The sequence below is a fragment of the Scyliorhinus torazame genome, chromosome 25 (assembly GCF_047496885.1).
Source record: "Scyliorhinus torazame isolate Kashiwa2021f chromosome 25, sScyTor2.1, whole genome shotgun sequence".
In the NCBI taxonomy this organism is placed as follows: domain Eukaryota; kingdom Metazoa; phylum Chordata; class Chondrichthyes; order Carcharhiniformes; family Scyliorhinidae; genus Scyliorhinus; species Scyliorhinus torazame.
Window position 1 is genome coordinate 32,606,674 of NC_092731.1, and position 20,988 is coordinate 32,627,661.

At 50.5% G+C, this 20,988-nt stretch overlaps 1 protein-coding gene across 1 annotated transcript in view; it reads right to left on the reverse strand.

Moving 5' to 3' along the window:
- The window catches only part of axl (AXL receptor tyrosine kinase), a 235,568-nt gene that overhangs the window by 111,154 nt on the left and 103,426 nt on the right, over positions 1-20,988 (reverse strand). The window contains exon 6 of the mRNA XM_072490274.1: positions 16,543-16,658. Within this exon, the coding sequence (XP_072346375.1) occupies positions 16,543-16,658 (116 nt within the window). The remainder of the gene's footprint in view (positions 1-16,542; positions 16,659-20,988) is intronic.

Genomic DNA, 20,988 nt, shown 5'->3' on the forward strand with positions numbered 1-20,988 from the left:
CTGACTCTCATTGGGGTACAGTTATACAAACACTGACTCTCGTTGGAGTACAGTTATACAGATACTGACTCTCATTGGGGTACAGTTAAACAGACACTGACTCTCATTAGGGTATAGTTATACAGACACTGACTCTCACTGGGGTACAGTTATACAGGCACTGACTCTCATTGGGGTACAGTTATACAGGCACTGACTCTCATTGGGGTACAGTTATACAGGCACTGACTCTCGTTGGGGTACAGTTATATTGACAGAGACTCATTGGGGTACAGTTATATTGACAGAGACTCATTGGGGTACAGTTATAAAGGTACTGACTCTCATTGGGGTACAGTTATACAGGCACTGACTCTAATTGGGGTACAGTTATACAGACACTGACTCTCGTTGGGGTACAGTTATACAGACACTGACGCTCATTGGGGTTTGGTTATACAGACACTGACTCTCGTTGGGGTACAGTTATACAGACACTGACTCTCATTGGGGTACAGTTATATAGACACTGACTCTTATTGGGGTACAGTTATACAGACATTGACTCGTTGGGGTACAGTTATATAGACACTGACTCTCGTTGGTATACAGACACTGACTCTCGTTGGGGTTTGGTTATACAGACACTGACTCTCGTTGGGGTACAGTTATACAGACACTGACTCTCGTTGGGGTACAGTTATATAGACACTGACTCTTATTGGGGTACAGTTATACAGACATTGACTCGTTGGGGTACAGTTATATAGACACTGACTCTCGTTGGTATACAGACACTGACTCTCGTTGGGGTACAGTTATATAGAAACTGACTCTCATTGGGGTACAGATATACAGACACTGACTCTCATTGGGGTACAGTTATACAGACACTGACTCTCTTTGGGGTACAGTTATATAGACACTGACTCTCATTGGGGTACAGATATACAGACACTGACTCTCGTTGGGGTACAGTTATATAGACACTGACTCTCGGGGTAGAGTTATACAGACAGTGACTCTCGGGGTACAGTTATACAGACACTGACTCTCATTGGGGTACAGTTATATAGACACTGACTCTCATTGGGGTACAGTTATACAGACACTGACTCTCGTTGGTATACAGACACTGACTCTCGTTGGGGTACAGTTATATAGAAACTGACTCTCATTGGGGTACAGATATACAGACACTGACTCTCATTGGGGTACAGTTATACAGACACTGACTCTCGTTGGAGTACAGTTATATAGACACTGACTCTCATTGGGGTACAGATATACAGACACTGACTCTCGTTGGGGTACAGTTATATAGACACTGACTCTCATTGGGGTACAGATCTACAGACACTGACTCTCATTGGGGTACAGTTATACAGGCACTGACTCTCATTGGGGTACAGTTATACAGGCACTGACTCTCTTTGGGGTACAGTTATACAGGCACTGACTCTCGTTGGGGTACAGTTATATTGACAGAGACTCATTGGGGTACAGTTATAAAGGTACTGACTCTCATTGGGGTACAGTTATACAGGCACTGACTCTAATTGGGTACAGTTATACAGACACTGACTCTTGTTGGGGTACAGTTATACAGACACTGACGCTCATTGGGGTTTGGTTATACAGACACTGACTCTCGTTGGGGTACAGTTATACAGACACTGACTCTCATTGGGGTACAGTTATATAGACACTGACTCTCATTGGGGTACAGTTATACATACACTGACTCTCGTTGGGGTACAGGTATACAAATTCTGACTCTCGTTGGGGTACAGTTATACAGACACTGACTCTCAGGGTACAGTATACAGACACTGACTCGCATTGGGTACAGTTATACAGACACTGACTCTCATTGGGGTACAGTTATACAGACACTGACTCTCATTGGGGTACAGTTATACAGACATTGACTCGTTGGGGTACAGTTATATAGACACTGACTCTCGTTGGTATACAGACACTGACTCTCGTTGGGGTTTGGTTATACAGACACTGACTCTCGTTGGGGTACAGTTATACAGACACTGACTCTCGTTGGGGTACAGTTATATAGACACTGACTCTTATTGGGGTACAGTTATACAGACATTGACTCGTTGGGGTACAGTTATATAGACACTGACTCTCGTTGGTATACAGACACTGACTCTCGTTGGGGTACAGTTATATAGAAACTGACTCTCATTGGGGTACAGATATACAGACACTGACTCTCATTGGGGTACAGTTATACAGACACTGACTCTCTTTGGGGTACAGTTATATAGACACTGACTCTCATTGGGGTACAGATATACAGACACTGACTCTCGTTGGGGTACAGTTATATAGACACTGACTCTCGGGGTAGAGTTATACAGACAGTGACTCTCGGGGTACAGTTATACAGACACTGACTCTCATTGGGGTACAGTTATATAGACACTGACTCTCATTGGGGTACAGTTATACAGACACTGACTCTCGTTGGTATACAGACACTGACTCTCGTTGGGGTACAGTTATATAGAAACTGACTCTCATTGGGGTACAGATATACAGACACTGACTCTCATTGGGGTACAGTTATACAGACACTGACTCTCGTTGGAGTACAGTTATATAGACACTGACTCTCATTGGGGTACAGATATACAGACACTGACTCTCGTTGGGGTACAGTTATATAGACACTGACTCTCATTGGGGTACAGATCTACAGACACTGACTCTCATTGGGGTACAGTTATACAGGCACTGACTCTCATTGGGGTACAGTTATACAGGCACTGACTCTCTTTGGGGTACAGTTATACAGGCACTGACTCTCGTTGGGGTACAGTTATATTGACAGAGACTCATTGGGGTACAGTTATAAAGGTACTGACTCTCATTGGGGTACAGTTATACAGGCACTGACTCTAATTGGGTACAGTTATACAGACACTGACTCTTGTTGGGGTACAGTTATACAGACACTGACGCTCATTGGGGTTTGGTTATACAGACACTGACTCTCGTTGGGGTACAGTTATACAGACACTGACTCTCATTGGGGTACAGTTATATAGACACTGACTCTCATTGGGGTACAGTTATACATACACTGACTCTCGTTGGGGTACAGGTATACAAATTCTGACTCTCGTTGGGGTACAGTTATACAGACACTGACTCTCAGGGTACAGTATACAGACACTGACTCGCATTGGGTACAGTTATACAGACACTGACTCTCATTGGGGTACAGTTATACAGACACTGACTCTCATTGGGGTACAGTTATACAGACACTGACTCTCAGGGTACAGTTATACAGACACTGACTCTCAGGGTACAGTTATACAGACACTGACTCTCAGGGTACAGTTATACAGACACTGACTCTCGGGGTAGAGTTATACAAAGAACAAAGAACAAAGAAAAGTACAGCACAGGAACAGGCCCTTCGGCCCTCCAAACCTGCGCCGATCATGCTGCCCGTCTAAACTAAAATGTTCTACACTTCCGGGGTCTGTACCCTCTATTCCCATCCTATTCATGTATTTGTCAAGATGCCCCTTAAACGTCACTATCGTCCCTGCTTCCACCACCTCCTCCGGCAGCGGGTTCCAGGCAGACACTACCCTCTGTGTAAAAAACGTGCCTCGTACATCTCCTCTAAATCTTGCCCCGTGCACCTTAAACCTATGCCCCCTAGTAATTGACCCCTCTACCCTGGGAAAAAGTCTCTGACTATCCACTCTGTCTATGCCTCTCATAATTAGGCACTGACTCTCGTTGGGGTACAGTTAAACTGGCACTTGTCTTCGGCTGGTGCTTCGCTGAAGCGGAGGTACATCATTGAGCGATTACACTGTGTGTGACCTCACACCTGTACTGGATCCTTCCCATATCCCATGTCGGTGAATTGTGCAGGAAAACCTCACTGGGTGGCCACCAGTACTGGAAGGCGGCGGACGGAACTCGGAGAGCCGAGCTGAAGTGTGGTGTGCCCACCTGCTGCCCACTCAGAGAGAGACCTCCTAACCCCTATCACCACCCTGAACTCAGGTCCCTGAAGGTTCACTCTGCAAACACAGAGCAGGCAGTTCCTGCGAAACAGAAGTGAAGTGAGTTGTTTCCATTCAGTGAATGGAGTGACACAGGAGTGGCTCATTCTGAAACTCCACAATGGAGAAGTGAAAGAGATGAGTTTCCAAAACACAGTCCATTCATTGACCTCAGTAACCTCATTGATCAAATGCTGGGTCCTTGCGCATTTTGAAAGAAATTAACGACGTGCTTTGTATCGTTTACAAATTGATTTTAACTCCCTTGTGTCGATGTGAATCTCACAATCCACACTACAGATTAATTTATTATTACAACAGCAGTCGCAATGGCACATATGGTTGCAGAAGACAGCTCCTCCTGTCACCCTCTCACTCTCTGAAGCAAGGTCAGCCTGGATCGGCATTACAGGAGACTGTTCGACTGTGGCCGCTCCGCACCCAAACTGGATCCCAACTCTCCCATGTCGATAACTCCACTTCATTGCACATATCAGTGGGCAGCAACTTACTCAGGAGATTTAAGCCTCGCTCTCTGCCCTGTGCAGGAGTGAGGGATTACTGAACAGTGTGATCTTCCATTCCCTTAGGAAGGGACAATAGGCCAAAGGCACATATTCCCTATCTGGTGCAGGCAAAAGAGCATCACAGCCGGGTATGGCAACTGCTCGACCCACGGCCGTAAGAAACTACAGAGAGTCGTGAACACGGCCCAGTCCATCACCCGAACCCGCCTCCCATCCATTGACTCTGTCTACACCTCCCGCTGCCTGGGGAAAGCGGGCAGCATAATCAAAGACCCCTCCCACCCGGGTTATTCTCTCTTCCAACCTCTTCCATCGGGCAGCAGATACAAAAATCTGAGAACAAGCGGCAACAGATTCAAAAACAGCTTCTTCCCCGCTGTTACCAGACTCCTAAACGACCCTCTTATGGACTCAACTGATCTCTCCACATATCTTCTCTACTGAGTAGTACTGCACTCCTGTCTGCTTCACCCGATGTCGATGTCACATTGTGTATTAATCGTATGTCCTATGTTTTTACATGGATGGAATGATCTGTCTGGACTGTACGTAGAACAATGCTTTTCACTGTCCCTCGGTACACGTGACAATAAATCTGAATCTAATCTATAGCTAAGGAGAAATAGGATGGAGGGGTTCCTCCCAATGTCGTGGACAATGTTCATTCTGCAGTCAATAGCACTAAAAGTAGACTCTCAGGCCAATGTCACATTGCTGCCGGTGGGATCTTACTGTGCACAGGGTATGACAACAGTGACTACAATTCGCAGATACTGGGCAGCACGGTGGTTAGCACTGCTGCCTCACGGCGCCGAGGACCCGGGTCACTGTCCGTGTGGAGTTTGCACATTCTCCCCGTGCCTGCGTGGGTCTCACCCCCACAACCCAAAGATGTGCAGGGTAGGTGGATTGGCCACGCTAAATTGCCCCTTGATTGGAAAAAAACAATTCACGGGTACTTTATCAGCTGTGTAGGCTCCTTGAGGATATCCTTCACATAACGAAGGTCCTATCGGAATAAACGCAGTTGGTAGTTTTGTGGAATGAAGGCATCAGGCCAGGCCAGGCACAGACCGGTCTGTGTAGCTCAGTTATGTTTTGCATAAAAATTCCCTCTCTGAGATCAGTCTGCGAATTTAAGCTGGAGGTTAAGGAGGGGCAGAGTTAACAGGCTCTGCACTGAACATAAAGTTCTGTTTACGGAAAGACTCGGGGCTGAGGTCTTTAAGAGCAGAGGAGGTTTGCTCGAGATGTTTAAAATCATAAACGGGTTTTGATGGACGAAATAACGAAAAACTATTTCCAAGGACTGGAAACCTGCTGACTGGAATCCAACTTATTAAACAAACATTCAAACTAAATAACTCATATCACTGATCCCCTTTCACATGTGAATCAGAGCTTCCAGCCATAAAGAATTTGCTCACAACACCTTTGAGATCTTGGCCCCAAATCAGAAGGTGACCAGTGAAGAGTGACAGAATACAGTGCAGAAGGAGGCCATTCGGCCCATCAAGTTTGCACCGACCCTCCAAAGGAGCACCCTACCTAGACCCACTCCCCTGCCCACGCCACCCTATCCTCGTAACCTGACAGCACATCCCTGGACACTAAGGGACAATTGGAGCGTGGCCAGTCCACCTAACCCGCACAACTTGAGTTTATTCCGCCAACTGCGTTAAGTACTCTGAAGATTGGCAGTCATATTTTGTTTCAACGTTTTGTTCGCAGGATGTGGGGATTGTGAAGTCACCCGTTTCTGCACATTTATAGTTTTCCCCAGCAGATGCTCGTAAATGTTCCATTCTTGTTCCAAAACGTTCCTCATGTGGAAATCCTGCTTGGTGGAGTTAGCTACAGCTCAGTAAGTAACCTGCGCCAGAAGACCATTGGTTCAAGGTCCACTTCACAGACCTGAGCACAACACCTGGGGTTTTCCAATTGTCCAACGTCGGGAGTTAGTTACCTTCCTTGAAGAGTTTCGGCACAATCACACATTAACGCTCAAAGCTGTTGCCAAGGCTCCCAACTCTGAACTTCTTTCACTTCCTCCTGCCCCACTCCCCATCGCCCCCCCCCCCCCCCAGGGTGGAGGGAAAACTACCAACCCTTTCCCTCAGCCCCATCCCCACTTTCAGACGGCTCACTCCCTCACCCCCTTCCAATCAAGTCTCTATGGAGCCAGGAAACTCCACTTCACTATTTATGTAAACAACAAACAATAACTTCTCTTTTTATAGTTTACTGGAATGAAATGTCGCGGTGACATTTGAGCATGAAGAGAAATTAGGTCAGGTGACCATATACACGATCAAAGGGTCTTAATGAGTGTCCGAATGGGACAAGGTGAGGCAGTGCGGCAGTGAGGGAATTCCAGAGCTCGGGACTGAGGCACCTGACAGCACGGCGACCAATGGTGGAGCGAATAAGATTGGAAATGTCAAAGAGAACAAAACAAAAGAACAAAGAAATGTACAGCACAGGAACAGGCCCTTCGGCCCTCCAAGCCTGTGCCGACCATGCTGCCCGTCTAAACTAAAATCTTCTACACTTCCGGGGTCCGTATCCCTCGGTAGAATTGTGGATAGCACAATTGCTTCACAGCTCCAGGGTCCCAGGTTCGATTCCGGCTTGGGTCACTGTCTGTGCGGAGTCTGCACATCCTCCCCGTGTGTGCGTGGGTTTCCTCCGGGTGCTCCGGTTTCCTCCCACAGTCCAAACATGTGCAGGTTAGGTGGATTGGCCGTGATAAATTGCCCTTAGTGTCCAAAATTGCCCTGAGTGTTGGGTGGGGTTACTGGGTTATGGGGACGGGGTGGAGGTGTTGACCTTGGGTAGGGTGCTCTTTCCAAGACACGGTGCAGACTCAATGGGCCGAATGGCCTCCTTCTGCACTGTAAATTCTATGATATTCCCACCCTATTCATGTATTTGTCAAGACTCCCCTGAAACAGTCACTATCGTCCCTCCTTCCACCACCTCCGCCGGCAGCGAGTTCCAGGCACCCACTACCCTGTGTAAAAAAACTTGCCTCGTACATCTACTCTAAACCTTGCCCCTCGCACCTTAAACCTATGCCCCCTAGTAATTGACCCCTCTACCCTGGGAAAAAGTCTCTGACTATCCACTCTGTCTATGCCCCTCATAATTTTGTATACCTCTATCAGGTCGCCCCTCAACCTCCGTCGTTCCAGTGAGAACAAACCGAGTTTATTCAACCGCTCCGCATAGCTAAAGCCCTCCATACCAGGCAACATATTGGTAAATCTCTTCTGCACCCTCTCTAAAGCCTCCACATCCTTCTGGTAGTGTGGCGACCAGACTTGAACACTATACTCCAAGTGTGGCCTAACTAAGGTTCTATACAGCTGCAACATGACTTGCCAATTCTTATACTCAATGCCCCGGCCAATGAAGGCAAGCATGCCGTATGCCTTCTTGACTACCTTCTCCACCTGTGTTGCCCCTTTCAGTGACCTGTGGACCTCTACACCTGGATCTCTCTGACTGTCAATACTCTTGAGGGTTCTACCATTCACTGTATATTCCCTACCTGTATCAGACCTTCCAAAATGCATTACTTCACATTTGTCCGGATTAAGCTCCATTTGCCATCTCTCCGCCCAAGTCTCCAAACGATCTAAATCCTGCTGTATCCTCTGACAGTCCTCATTAATCAGACCAGTTACATTTTCCTCCAAATCATTTATATATACCACGAACAGCAAAGGCCCCAGCACTGATCCCTGCAGAATGTTGGTCACAGCCCTCCACCCTCCAATCAGAAAAGCACCCTTCCATTGCCAGAATTCAAGCAGTGCCGATATCTCAGAGGGCGGTGGAGCTGGAGGAGGCGACAAAAACTGGGTCAGGGTGGTCGGGTCACCAGACCATGGACAGATTTGAAAACAAGGTTGAGAATTTTAAAAGCAAAATGTTGCTTATGATATGTTTAATGTCCTCCGGTCATCCCAGAGAATTTTACAACCAATGAAATACTGTTGGGGCGACTCGGTGGCCTCCAAGGTCCCAGGTTCGATTCCCGGCTTGGGTCACTGTCTGTGCGGAGTCTGCACGTTCTCCCCGTGTGTTTCCTCCGGGTGCTCCGGTTTCCTCCCACAGCCCAAAGATGTGCAGGTTAGATGGATTGGCCACGCTAAATTGCCCCTTAGTGTCCAAAAAGGTGAGGTGGGGTTTCAGCGATAGGGTGGGAGAGTGACCTCGGGTGGGGTCATCTTTCAGAAGGTCGGTGCAGACTCAATGGGCCGAATGGCCTCCTTCTGCACTGTAGCGATTCTATGATTCAAAGTGTAGTTGGTGTTATAATGTCTGGACCTAACAAGCTCTCAGAAACCGCAGGGTGACCACACCCAGATAGTCTTTTGGGATCTGTTTTAGGAATAAATATTGGCCCAGGAAACTCGGAGAACTCCCCCATCTGTATTCAAAATCCGACCATGGGATTTTGGTTTAATATTGATAACACAGGATTCCCACAGTCCTGGGTTCCACTGCTGGACCCGGATTGACAATCTGTGGACTCCAAGTGTTTGCATTCAATCGGAGCTAGCATGGGGACAGGGAAAGCTGGAATGCCAGCTGAGCAGTGTAGCAGCCAGGCGTTCACCCATTACAAAGTCACGAGATGGGCATGCAGCAGCCAAGAAGGAGAAAAGGCCTCCGGTAAACTGGGCTGCCAGCACAAAGCAGTGCCAGAAGTAAAACCATCGATAGCTCAGCCTAGTCACCCCCCCAACACAACCCACTCCATATTGGTCTGTCCTGGTCCACCCACGTCGACGCTACCACCAAGAAAGCACAACAGCGCCTATACTTCCTCAGGGAACTAAGGAAATTCGGCATGTCCACATTGACTCTTACCAACTTTTACAGATGCACCATAGAAAGCATCCTATCAGGCTGCATCACAGCCTGGTATGGCAACCGCTCGGCCCAGGGCCGCAAGAAACTTCAGAGAGTCGTGAACACCGCCCAGTCCATCACATGAACCCACCTCCCATCCATTGACTCCATCTACACCTCCCGCTGCCTGGGGAAAGCGGGCAGTATAATCAAAGACCCCTCCCACCCGGCTTACTCACTCTTCCAACTTCTTCCATCGGGCAGGAGATACAGAAGTCTGAGAACACGCACGAACAGACTCAAAAACAGCTTCTTCCCCACTGTTACCAGACTCCTGAATGACCCTCTTATGGACTGATTTCATTAACACTACACCCTGTTTGCTTCACCCGATGCCAGTGTTATGTAGTTACATTGTATATGTTGTGTTGCCCTATTATGTATTTTCTTTTATTCCCTTTTCTTCTCATGTACTTAATGATCTGTTGAGCTGCTCGCAGAAAAATACTTTTCACTGTACCTCGGTACACGCGACAATAAACAAATCCCAATCCAATCCAAACAGCACCACACCGGGATCACAATCCGGCAATATGATTCTATGATTCTATGAATATGGATGAACAGCGAATGGTTTTGTTATGACAAGGGGTGCTCGGTGTGCAGTGAGAGGAGAGGTTTCCTGTCAGGCTGCTCCAGGAGTGTGACTGCCAATTGGGTTTGGCCACGAGCCTAAGATGACTGACTGATTATTTCCGTTCTCCAATCTCTCAGGGAGGCTGCGTTCTGAATATGAATGGTCAACGCTGCTCTGCTCCTGATTGGCATTTACTCCATTTGCTCCTTCATTATCATTGGCGTTGAACTTTTCTCAACCGCTGTTGCCTTCAAAAGGTTCTTTCTGTCAAAGCTCAAAGTTTTTTTCCTAACCCCGAGACCATGAATCCAGGCCTCTCGATGCCAGTCAACACTCACTGTGGTACTAAGTGATACGGTTAAGCCAAGTTCCCATCTACCTTCTCAGACCCCGTGGCAATACTTTCAAGAAGAGCACAGTTTCCTGACCAATGTTCTTCTCGGAAACAGCGACCAAGGAACAGTCTATCTCACTGTGACCGTTCCCACAGAAGTATTCCATTAGCTGTAAAATATTTGCAGAGGCTCTGCTGGTGAGGTTTTTTTCACAACACTCTGGGACCCTCCCGATACCCAGAGGTGTTTTTTTCTGCTGTTTATTTACGGCTTTCTTCCATATCTCCCAGCATCCTCAGTGACACTGGATCCACCTCCCACACGTAACCAAATGACGCCAGGTTATTTGTCCTCTGACAGAAGTGCCAGTTGCCCTCAGTGCCTGTCTCCAGACCCTGTCTCCTGACATCCTCCCTCCTGACCCCAAGTGAGAGTGACTGCCCTTGACACCAAGGCTGCATTTGACCGAATATGGCATCAAAGACTAGAGTCAATGGGAATCAGGGGGGAAACTCTCCGCTGGTTGGAGTCATACCCGGCACAAAGGAAGATGGTTGTGGTGGTTGTAGGTCAATCATCTCCGCTTCAGGACATCACTGCAGGAGTTCCACAGGGTAGTGTCTGAGGCCCAGCCATCTTCGGCTGCTTCATCAATAACCTCCCTTCCATCATAAGGCCAGATGTGGGATGTTTGCAGATGACAATGTGTTCAGCACCATTCGCGACTCCTCAGATAATGAAGCAGTCCGTATCCAAATGCAGCTAGACCTGGATAATATCCAGGCTTGGGCTGACAAGTGGCAAGTTACATTTGCGCCACACAAGTGCCAGGCAATGACCATCTCCCACAGGAGATGGTCTAACCATCGCCCCTTGATATTTAATGGCATTACCATCGCTGAATCCCCCACAATCAACTCCTGTGGGATACCGTTGACCAGAAACTGAACTGAACTAGCCACATTAATACTGTGGCTACCAGAGCAGGTCAAAGGCTAGGAATCCTACAGCGAGTAACTCACCTCCTGACCTCCCCAAAGCCTGTCAACCATCTACAAGACAACAACAGCTTCCAAACCCACCACTACTACCATCTGGAAGGAGAAGAGCAGCAGATACCTGGGAACCCCACCTCCTGGAGGCTCCCCTCCAAGTCACTCACCATCCTGACTTGGAAATATATCGGCCGTTCCGTCACTGTCATTGGGTCAAAACCCTGGAACCTCTTCCCTAACTGCACAGTGGGTGGACCTACACCACATGAACTGCAGCGGTTCAGGAAAGCAGCTCACTACCACCTTCTCAAGGGGCAATTAGGGATGGGCAATAAATGCTGACCTCGCCAGCGACACACACATCCCAGGAAAGATTAAATAATGCCTCGTGGCCACGCCTTCTTTCCTCCATTTCCCTGGAATTCCAGCGAAGGCTGGGCTGTCTCCAGGAGGAAGAGTCAAGCGAGGGCTAGCCCCCACCCTCACTGCCTTGCTCATTTTCACATCAATCCCTGGTCTCAGGTCAAACTCTCTGATTCCTCAGCAGCCTCATGTTGACTCATCTCCTCAGTCCAGCCCAAGACCATCAGCTGGTCCGTGATCATTCCCGTCCTGAATTGTTTCCCGGAGCCTGTTCAGCTTGTGAATTGTTGGGAGATGGTGCAAATGGAGAAAGCAGTGGAGGAAAAACCGTGTTTTTAAAAATGCAGGCAGCCAGAAGCACAGATTTACGATGTACGTATTGGATGGTGAACAAAACATTTTTCGCTGTGAAGGTTTGGGGGAAGTTTCCCAAAACGGACATTTGCTTTACCCTGGGCCAAAGATAAACGGCGGTTGACCTCTGACCTTGTAAATCTGAACGCCATTTGTGTATGAAGAGCTGTAGACCGGCTCTGCAGCCCCATTCTCACAGAAACAACCTTAGCAAATCCCCAAACAATCTTCCATTCACTCAGGGGCAGTGATTAGTTCAGTGGAAAAAGGTTGCTAAACATTACTCAATGTTTGGCAAGCTATGAGGGCTTGAAGTCACTGACATTAACTTCTCACTCGCCAAAAACCTGGGACATGGATTTCAAAAAACGAGCAAGGGATTTCGACAGCGGTATTGGTAGATTGAGGGAGAAAACAGAGAGATAGGGAAAGAGACAGGGGGAGAGGCGTGGAGGGACAGAGAGGCAGAGAGGAGAGAGCGAGACAGTGAGAGGGACAGAGACGGGGATGAGAGAGAGAGAGAGGGGGGGGTCAGAGAGAGAGAGGCAGAGAAGAAGGGAGAGACAGAAAGACACAGAGAGAGATAGAGAATGAGACAGAGAGGAGCAGAGAGGAACAGAGAGAGAGGGAGGAGCAGAGAGAGGGCGTGACAGAAAGAGGCAGAGAGAAAGCGAGACTGAGAAAGACAGAGAGGACGAAGAGAGCGGCAGAGATGGACACAGAGAGAGACAGGGAGGAAAAGAAGGAGTCAGAGAGGCAGAGAGGAAGAGAGAGAGACAGAAAGAAACAGAGATGGACAGAGCGAGGGATAGAGAGACACAGAGAAAAAGGAAGAGTGACGGGGAATTGGATTTTCATGGCTCAGGAAGACTCCACACAAATTACAGGTGGGACTAAGTCCTCTTTTCCTGCACTAATTCCCAGCATCTGCAGTTTTCACTAATACGTAAGATAGTGAAGGATTCCTGACCTAACATCATGTGGAGCCCAGCCCCCCACCCACCCCCAATGTCCCACATACCAAGCTAGCCCCCCCACCAATTCAAGGACCCCTCATAACTATCATGCCAACTCATGATATTTCCATGCCCATTCACCCAGTGTAGACTCTGTACTAGCCAGTGAGCCATATCGTAACACCGGAATGTGTAGAAATGCTTAAAAAATAGAAATCATATCTTTTGATTCAAAAAACAAAAGGTGCCAGTGAGAGCTTTGAAACATCTTAGTTCCAGTAAGTTTAATAGCTTTTTCTTGACATCGCAATAAGAGCCCTTCATGAATGCTTGGCTGATTTTCAAAAGCTACATTTATATCAGTGGGGAGAGGGGTTGAGTTCAAAGAGAAAATGCTGGAAAATCTCAGCAGGTTTGGCAGCATCTGTAGGGAGAGAAAAGAGCTAATGTTTCAAGCCCAGATGGCCCTTTATGGGGAGGGGGGGGTTGAGTTCACAATTTGATTGACAGCTTAAAGAGGCTATTAAAGAATTAGCGGTCTTTGATGGGTGTACAAACAGAAGTTTGCTTCTATTTATGGCCAATCTACCGCCAGCCAGAATATTGAGGCTAGGTGGGAAGCATCCATTAAATGGTCAATAATTAGCCACTTGAGAGCCTCCGTTGAGGCGAGTGAGGGTTGGCCAGCCTAGGCCTCACCCATAGGGTCATACTGGCCCATCGAGTCTGCACTGGCAAAACTTCTAAACCTACATTAACCCCGCTTTCCAGCACTTGGCTCCTCATAGTCTTGAATGTCCCAACTGCTCATCCTCTTAACGGTTGTGAGGTTTTCCTGCCTCTCTTCCCCTCCCAGACCATGTGCTCCAGACGCCCACCGCCCTCTGGGTGAAAGAATCTTCCCTCAAAGAGATTTTTTCTTTTCTTAAAAGAAAAATATTCCTTTTGAGAACTGCGCAAGCTACGGTGAAAATGAGGTTTGCGATCCAGAACGCTTTCACAACTGGGGAAATGGGTTGAAGTCCCACATCGTGTGACACAGTGTGTATACGCAAGGGTTAGAGCCAGACACAGCTGCCGTCCTCTCCATATCCAAACAGTCCAGTGACAGACACTATCTGGGTTTACATGTCAGGAGTGAGCAAGAGAGCAGGTAGTGCCCTGGGACGGAATCCCTAGAGGAACCCAGTGTAAGATTGCAGAGAGGTTGGGGCAAGTTGAGGCAGCACAGTGCTTAGCACTGCTGCCCCACAGCGCCACGGACCCAGGTTCGATTCCAGCCTCGGGTGACTGTCTGTGTGGAGTTTGCACTTTATCCCCGTGCGTGCGCGGGTCTCCTCCGGGTGCTCCGGTTTCCGCGCACAGTCCAAAGATGTGCAGGTTGGGTGGATTAGCGGTGATCAATGAGCGGAGTTACGGGGAAGGGGCGAGGGAGTGGGCCTAAGTAGGGCGGTCTTTCAGAGGGTCGGTGCAGGCTCGATGGGCCGGGTGGCCTCCTTCTACACTGGCGGAATTCCGTGGAAGTGGGAAGCCGGGGAAGCGTGCTCCAACGGATGTTTTCTGTCGGCATCATGCCACCTTAGTAATTACCCACCACTTTAAACGGGCCTTCAAGAATGGGAGTTTTTTGAATTCTAGTGAAGGTAGTATATTAGAGTTTTGAACTTTATTTTATTCCTTCTCAAGATGGCTCCTAGAGTCTGTACATTGATACTGGGTGAGTTGTTTGGGGGGGGTTTAAGGAGCAATGGGTGAGGGAGTGACTCTCGCTGGAGAATGTTGCATCAGAATCGGAGATTTAATGGGCGGGTCTCTCTGGCGTTCCAGCCCCGTGTTTTCCGGCGGGGGGGAGGCGGCGGCGCACGTTCGCTGGCGGCGGGAATATCTGCTCCCGCCGCTGTCGATGGGAATTTGAATTGAAGCCCCTCCCCCACACCGCCCGGAAACCCGTGGGAGAGGGTGTGCCATTGGCACGACCAGAGAATCCCGCCCAGATGTGAGGAACACTTGTGTTGGACAGATGTCCATAAACAGCAACCACTCAAAATAAATTTATTTTTCAAATATTTTCTCGGTATGCGGCCGTCGCTGACAAGGATGATTTTCAAAAGTTTCTGTTGAGGGATAAGGGACCTAAAAACTCACAATACAACTTGGACAAATCGCAGAGGATTGTAGTCGGCCTTTTAGTCAGTTCCCTTCCTCTTAACCAACCACCTGGCTGCCAACGCTTTGCTTCCGGGGGCCGCAGGCTCGATCCTATCCCCCAAACCCCTGCCCCCGAATGGAAATCCCACCTTTTGGGTTTCTCCACCGTGGTGGGCCCGGTGACTTCACGAATTCTCCGGTGAGCTATGTACCTCGGTGGCAACTGTCCAGGTCAGAGTATTCACCCAAAATCGCAACAATGCCCTCCACCTCCATCTTGGCGGCTAACGGGCTGGACTCGTTCTTTAATTATCCATTTGTTCTTTATGTAATTACAAAATATCTTTGGATTTTGCTTGATTTTAATACCAATTCTTATCATTGCCCTTCTTTGAACAAAAAACAAAGAAAAGTAAAACACAGGAACAGGCCCTTCGGCCCTCCAAGCCTGCGCCGACCATGCTGCCCGTCTAACCTAAAACCTTCTACACTTCCTGGGTCCGTGTCCCTCTATTCCCATCCTATTCATGTATTTGTCAGGACGCCCCTTAAACGTCACTATCCTCCCTGCTTCCACCACCTCCTCCGGCAGCGGGTTCCAGGCAGACACTACCCTCAGGCAACATCCTCTTCTGCACGATACCTAAAGCATCCCCATCCTTCTGGTAGTGTGGCGACCAGAATTGAACACTATACCCCAAGTGTGGCCTAACTAAGGTTCTATACAGCTACAGCATGATTTGCCAATTTTTATACTCAATGCCCCGGCCAATGAAGCCAAGCATGCCGTGTGCCTTCTTGACGACCTTCTCTGCCTGCGTTGCCACTTTCAGTGACCTGTGGACCTGTACACCCAGATCCCTCTGCCTGGGTTCTGCCATTTACTGTATATTTCCCACCTGTATTAGACCTTCCAAAATGCATTACCTCACATTTGTCTGGATTAAACTCCATCGGCCATATCGGTGAAGGTAGAGCTGGGGTGAAGGAGTAATGTACCATATTTAGTCTTTTCTTGTTTAATAAATATTTTATTCTTTTGTTAAACGTTAATCTATTGTGACTCTATTCATCCAGCTCTCTGAACAAAAGTGCTCCCCTACTGATGCTGCTACCTCTGTCCAGATTCATTCCTGAAAGCTAACTCCTCTTGTATTGGGTCCACTCCATTCTGTTGAACGACACAGACAGTCACGCAAGGCCGGAGTCGAACCGTGTCCCTGCCGCTGTGAGGCAGCAGTGCTAACCACTGTGCCCTTGTGCCGTTTAGATTATGTGATCAAGAGTGAGATTTCAATCCACAACCTTCGACCTCAGAGATGCAAATTCTTACCTGAACAGTGCAGGAGATGAATGGGAGGAAGCCACTGAAGCCACTATTCCAGGAGATTCCGAGCGCACGGGAGCTTGTGAAATTCACCGTCATGTTCTCCGGCTTGTCTGGCAGGACTGGAAGAGAAAGCATGGCTTAACCCAACCTCTCCGAAACTCACAAAACACATCGCAAACAATTCAGAGCCATTAGAGGCTTTGGAGAGGGTGCAGAAGAGATTTACCAGGGTGTTGCCTGGTATGGAGGGCATTAGCTATGAGGAGAGGTTCAATAAACTTGGTTTGTTCTCACTGGAACGAAAAAGGTTGAGGGGCGACCTGACAGAGGTCTACCAAATTATGAGGAGCGTGGACAGGGTGGATAGTCAGAAGCTTTTTCCCAGGGTGGAAGAGTCAATTACGAGGGGGCATAGGTTTAAGGTGCGAGGGGCAAAGTTTCGAGGAGATGTGCGAGGGAAGCTTTTTACACAGAGGGTAGTGGGTGCCTGGAACTCGCTGTCGGAGGAGGTGGTGGAAGCAGGTACGATAGAGACGTGACACAGGAGTGTTAACCCGGGACCCTGGCACTGTGAGACAGCAGTGTTAACCCGGGTCCCTCGCACGGTGAGACAGCAGTGTTAACCCGGGTCCCTGGCAGTGTGAGACAGCAGTGTTAACCCGGGTCCCTGGCGCTGTGAGACAGCAGTGTTAACCCAGGTCCCTGGAACTGTGAGACAGCAGTGTTAACCCGGATCCCTGACACTGTGACACAGCAGTGTTAACCCGGGTCCCTGGCAGTGTGAGACAGCAGTGTTAACCCGGGTCCCTGGCACTGTGACACAGCAGTGTTAACCCGGGTCCCTGGCACTGTGAGACAGCAGTGTTAACCCGGGTCCCTGGCGCTGTGTGACAGCAGTGTTAACCCGGGTCCCTGGCACTGTGAGACAGCAGTGTTAACCCGGGTCCCTGGCACTGTGAGACAGCAGTGTTAACCCAGGTCCCTGACAGTGTGAGACAGCAGTGTTAACCCGGGTCCCTGGCACTGTGACACAGCAGTGTTAACCCGGGCCCCTGGCACTGTGAGACAGCAGTGTTAACCCGGGTCCCCTGCGCTGTGAGGCAGCAGTGTTAACCCGGGTCCCTGGCACTGTGAGACAGCAGTGTTAAGCCGGGTCCCCCGCGCTGTGAGGCAGCAGTGTTAACCCGGGTCCCTGGCACTGTGACACAGCAGTGTTAACCCGGGTCCCTGGCACAGTGAGGCAGCAGTGTTAACCCGGGTCCCTGGCACTGTGAGACAGCAGTGTTAACCCGGGTCCCTGGCACTGTAAGAGAGCAGTGTTAACCCGGGACCCTGGCACTGTGACACAGCAGTGTTAACCCGGGTCCCTGGCACTGTGAGGCAGCAGTGTTAACCCGGGTCCCTGGCTCTGTGAGACAGCAGTGTTAACCCGGGTCCCTGGCACTGTGAGACAGCAGTGTTAACCCGGGTCCCTGGCACTGTGAGACAGCAGTATTAACCCGGGTCCCTGGCTCTCTGAGACAGCAGTGTTACCCCGGGTCCCTGGCACTGTGAGACAGCAGTGTCAACCCGGGTCCCTGGCACTGTGAGACGGCAGTGTTAACCCGGGTCGCTGGCACTGTGAGACAGCAGTGTTAACCCGGGTCCCTGGCACTGTGAGGCAGCAGTATTAACCCGGGTGCCTGGCACTGTGTGACAGCAGTGTTAACCCGGGTCCCTGGCACTGAGAGACAGCAGTGTTAACCCGTGTCCCTGCTACTGTGAGACAGCAGTGTGAACCCGGGTCCCTGGCACTGTGAGACAGCAGTATTAACCCGGGTCCCTGCCTCTGTGAGACAGCAGTGTTACCCCGGGTCCCTGGCACTGTGAGACAGCAGTGTTAACCCGGGTCCCTGGCACTGTGAGACAGCAGTGTTAACCCGGGTCCCTGGCACTGTGAGACAGCAGTGTCAACCCGGGTCCCTGGCACTGTGAGACGGCAGTGTTAACCCGGGTCGCTGGCACTGTGAGACAGCAGTGTTAACCCGGGTCCCTGGCACTGTGAGGCAGCAGTGTTAACCCGGGTGCCTGGCACTGTGTGACAGCAGTGTTAACCCGGGTCCCTGGCACAGAGAGACAGCAGTGTTAACCCGTGTCCCTGGCACTGTGAGACAGCAGTGTGAACCCGGGTCCCTGGCACTGAGAGACAGCAGTGTTAACCCGGGTCCCTGGCACTGAGAGACAGCAGTGTTAACCCGGGTCCCTGGCACTGTGACACAGCAGTGTTAATCCGGGTCCCTGGCACTGTGAGACAGCAGTGTGAACCCGGGTCCCTGGCACTGTGAGACAGCAGTGTGAACCCGGGTCCCTGGCACTGTGAGACAGCAGTGTTAACCCGGGTCCCTGGCACTGTGAGACAGCAGTGTTAACTCGGGTCCATCGCACTGTGACACAGCAGTGTTAACCCGGGTCCCTGGCACTGTGAGACAGCAGTGTTAACTCGGGTCCCTCGCACTGTGAGACAGCAGTGTTAACCCGGGTCCCTGGAACTGTGAGACAGCAGTGTTAACCCGGGTCCCTGGCACTGTGACACAGGAGTGTTAACCCGGGACCCTGGCACTGTGACACAGCAGTGTTAAACAGGATCCCTGGCACTGTGAGACAGCAGTGTTAACCCGGGTCCCTGGCACGGTGAGACAGCAGTGTTAACTCGGGTCCCTGGCTCTGTGAGACAGCAGTGTTAACCCGGGTCCCTGACACTGTGACACAGCAGTGTTAACCCGGGTCCCTGGCAGTGTGAGACAGCAGTGTTAACCCGGGTCCCTGGAACTGTGAGACAGCAGTGTTAACCCGGATCCCTGACACTGTGACACAGCAGTGTTAACCCGGGTCCCTGGCAGTGTGAGACAGCAGTGTTAACCCGGGTCCCTGGCACTGTGACACAGCAGTGTTAACCCGGGTCCCTGGCACTGTGAGACAGCAGTGTTAACCCGGGTCCCTGGCGCTGTGTGACAGCAGTGTTAACCCGGGTCCCTGGCACTCTGAGACAGCAGTGTTAACCCGGGTCCCTGGCACTGTGAGACAGCAGTTTTAACCCAGGTCCCTGACAGTGTGAGGCAGCAGTGTTAACCCGGGTCCCTGGCACTGTGACACAGCAGTGTTAACCCGGGACCCTGGCACTGTGAGACAGCAGTGTTAACACTGGTCCCTGACACTGTGAAGCAGCAGTGTTAACCCGGGTCCCTGGCACTGTGAGACAGCAGTGTTAACCCGGGTCCATGGCACTGTGAGACAGCAGTGTTAACCCGGGTCCCTGGCACTGTGCGACAGCAGTGTTAACCCGGGTCCCTGGCACTGTGAGACTGCAGTGTTAACCCGGGTCCCTGGCACTGTGAGACAGCAGTGTTAACCCGGGTCCCTGGCACTGTGAGACAGCAGTGTTAAGCCGGGTCCACCTCGCTGTGAGGCAGCAGTGTTAACCCGGGTCCCTGGCACTGTGACACAGCAGTGTTAACCCGGGTCCCTGGCACTGTAAGAGAGCAGTGTTAACCCGGGTCCCTGGCACTGTGAGGCAGCAGTGTTAACCCGGGTCCCTGGCTCTGTGAGACAGCACTGTTAACCCGGGTCCCTGGCACTGTGAGACAGCAGTGTTAACCCGGGTCCCTGGCACTGTGAGACAGCAGTATTAACCCGGGTCCCTGGCTCTGTGAGACAGCAGTGTTAACCCGGGTCCCTGGCACTGTGAGACAGCAGTGTTAACCCGGGTCCCCCGCGCTGTGAGACAGCAGTGTTAACCCGAGTCCCTGGCACTGTGAGATAGCAGTGTCAACCCGGGTCCCTGGCACTGTGAGACAGCAGTGTTAACCCGGGTCCCTGGCACTGTGAGGCAGCAGTGTTAACCCGGGTGCCTGGCACTGTGTGACAGCAGTGTTAACCCGGGTCCCTGGCACTGAGAGACAGCAGTGTTAACCCGTGTCCCTGGCACTGTGAGACAGCAGTGTGAACCCGGGTCCCTGGCACTGTGAGACAGCAGTGTTAACCCGGATCCCTGGCACTGTGACACAGCAGTGTTAATCCGGGTCCCTGGCTCTGTGAGACAGCAGTGTTAACCCGGGTCCCTGGCACTGTGGGACAGCAGTGTTAACTCGGGTCCCTCGCACTGTGACACAGCAGAGTTAACCCGGGTCCCTGGCACTGTGACACAGCAGCGTTAACCCGGGTTCCTGGCACTGTGACACAGCAGTGTTAACCCGGGTCCCTGGCACTGTGAGGCAGCAGTGTTAACCCGGATCCCTGACACTGTGACACAGCAGTGTTAACCCGGGTCCCTGGCAGTGTGAGGCAGCAGTGTTAACCCGGGTGCCTGGAACTGTGAGACAGCAGTGTTAACCCGGATCCCTGACACTGTGACACAGCAGTGTTAACACGGGTCCCTGGCAGTGTGAGACAGCAGTGTTAACCCGGGTCCCT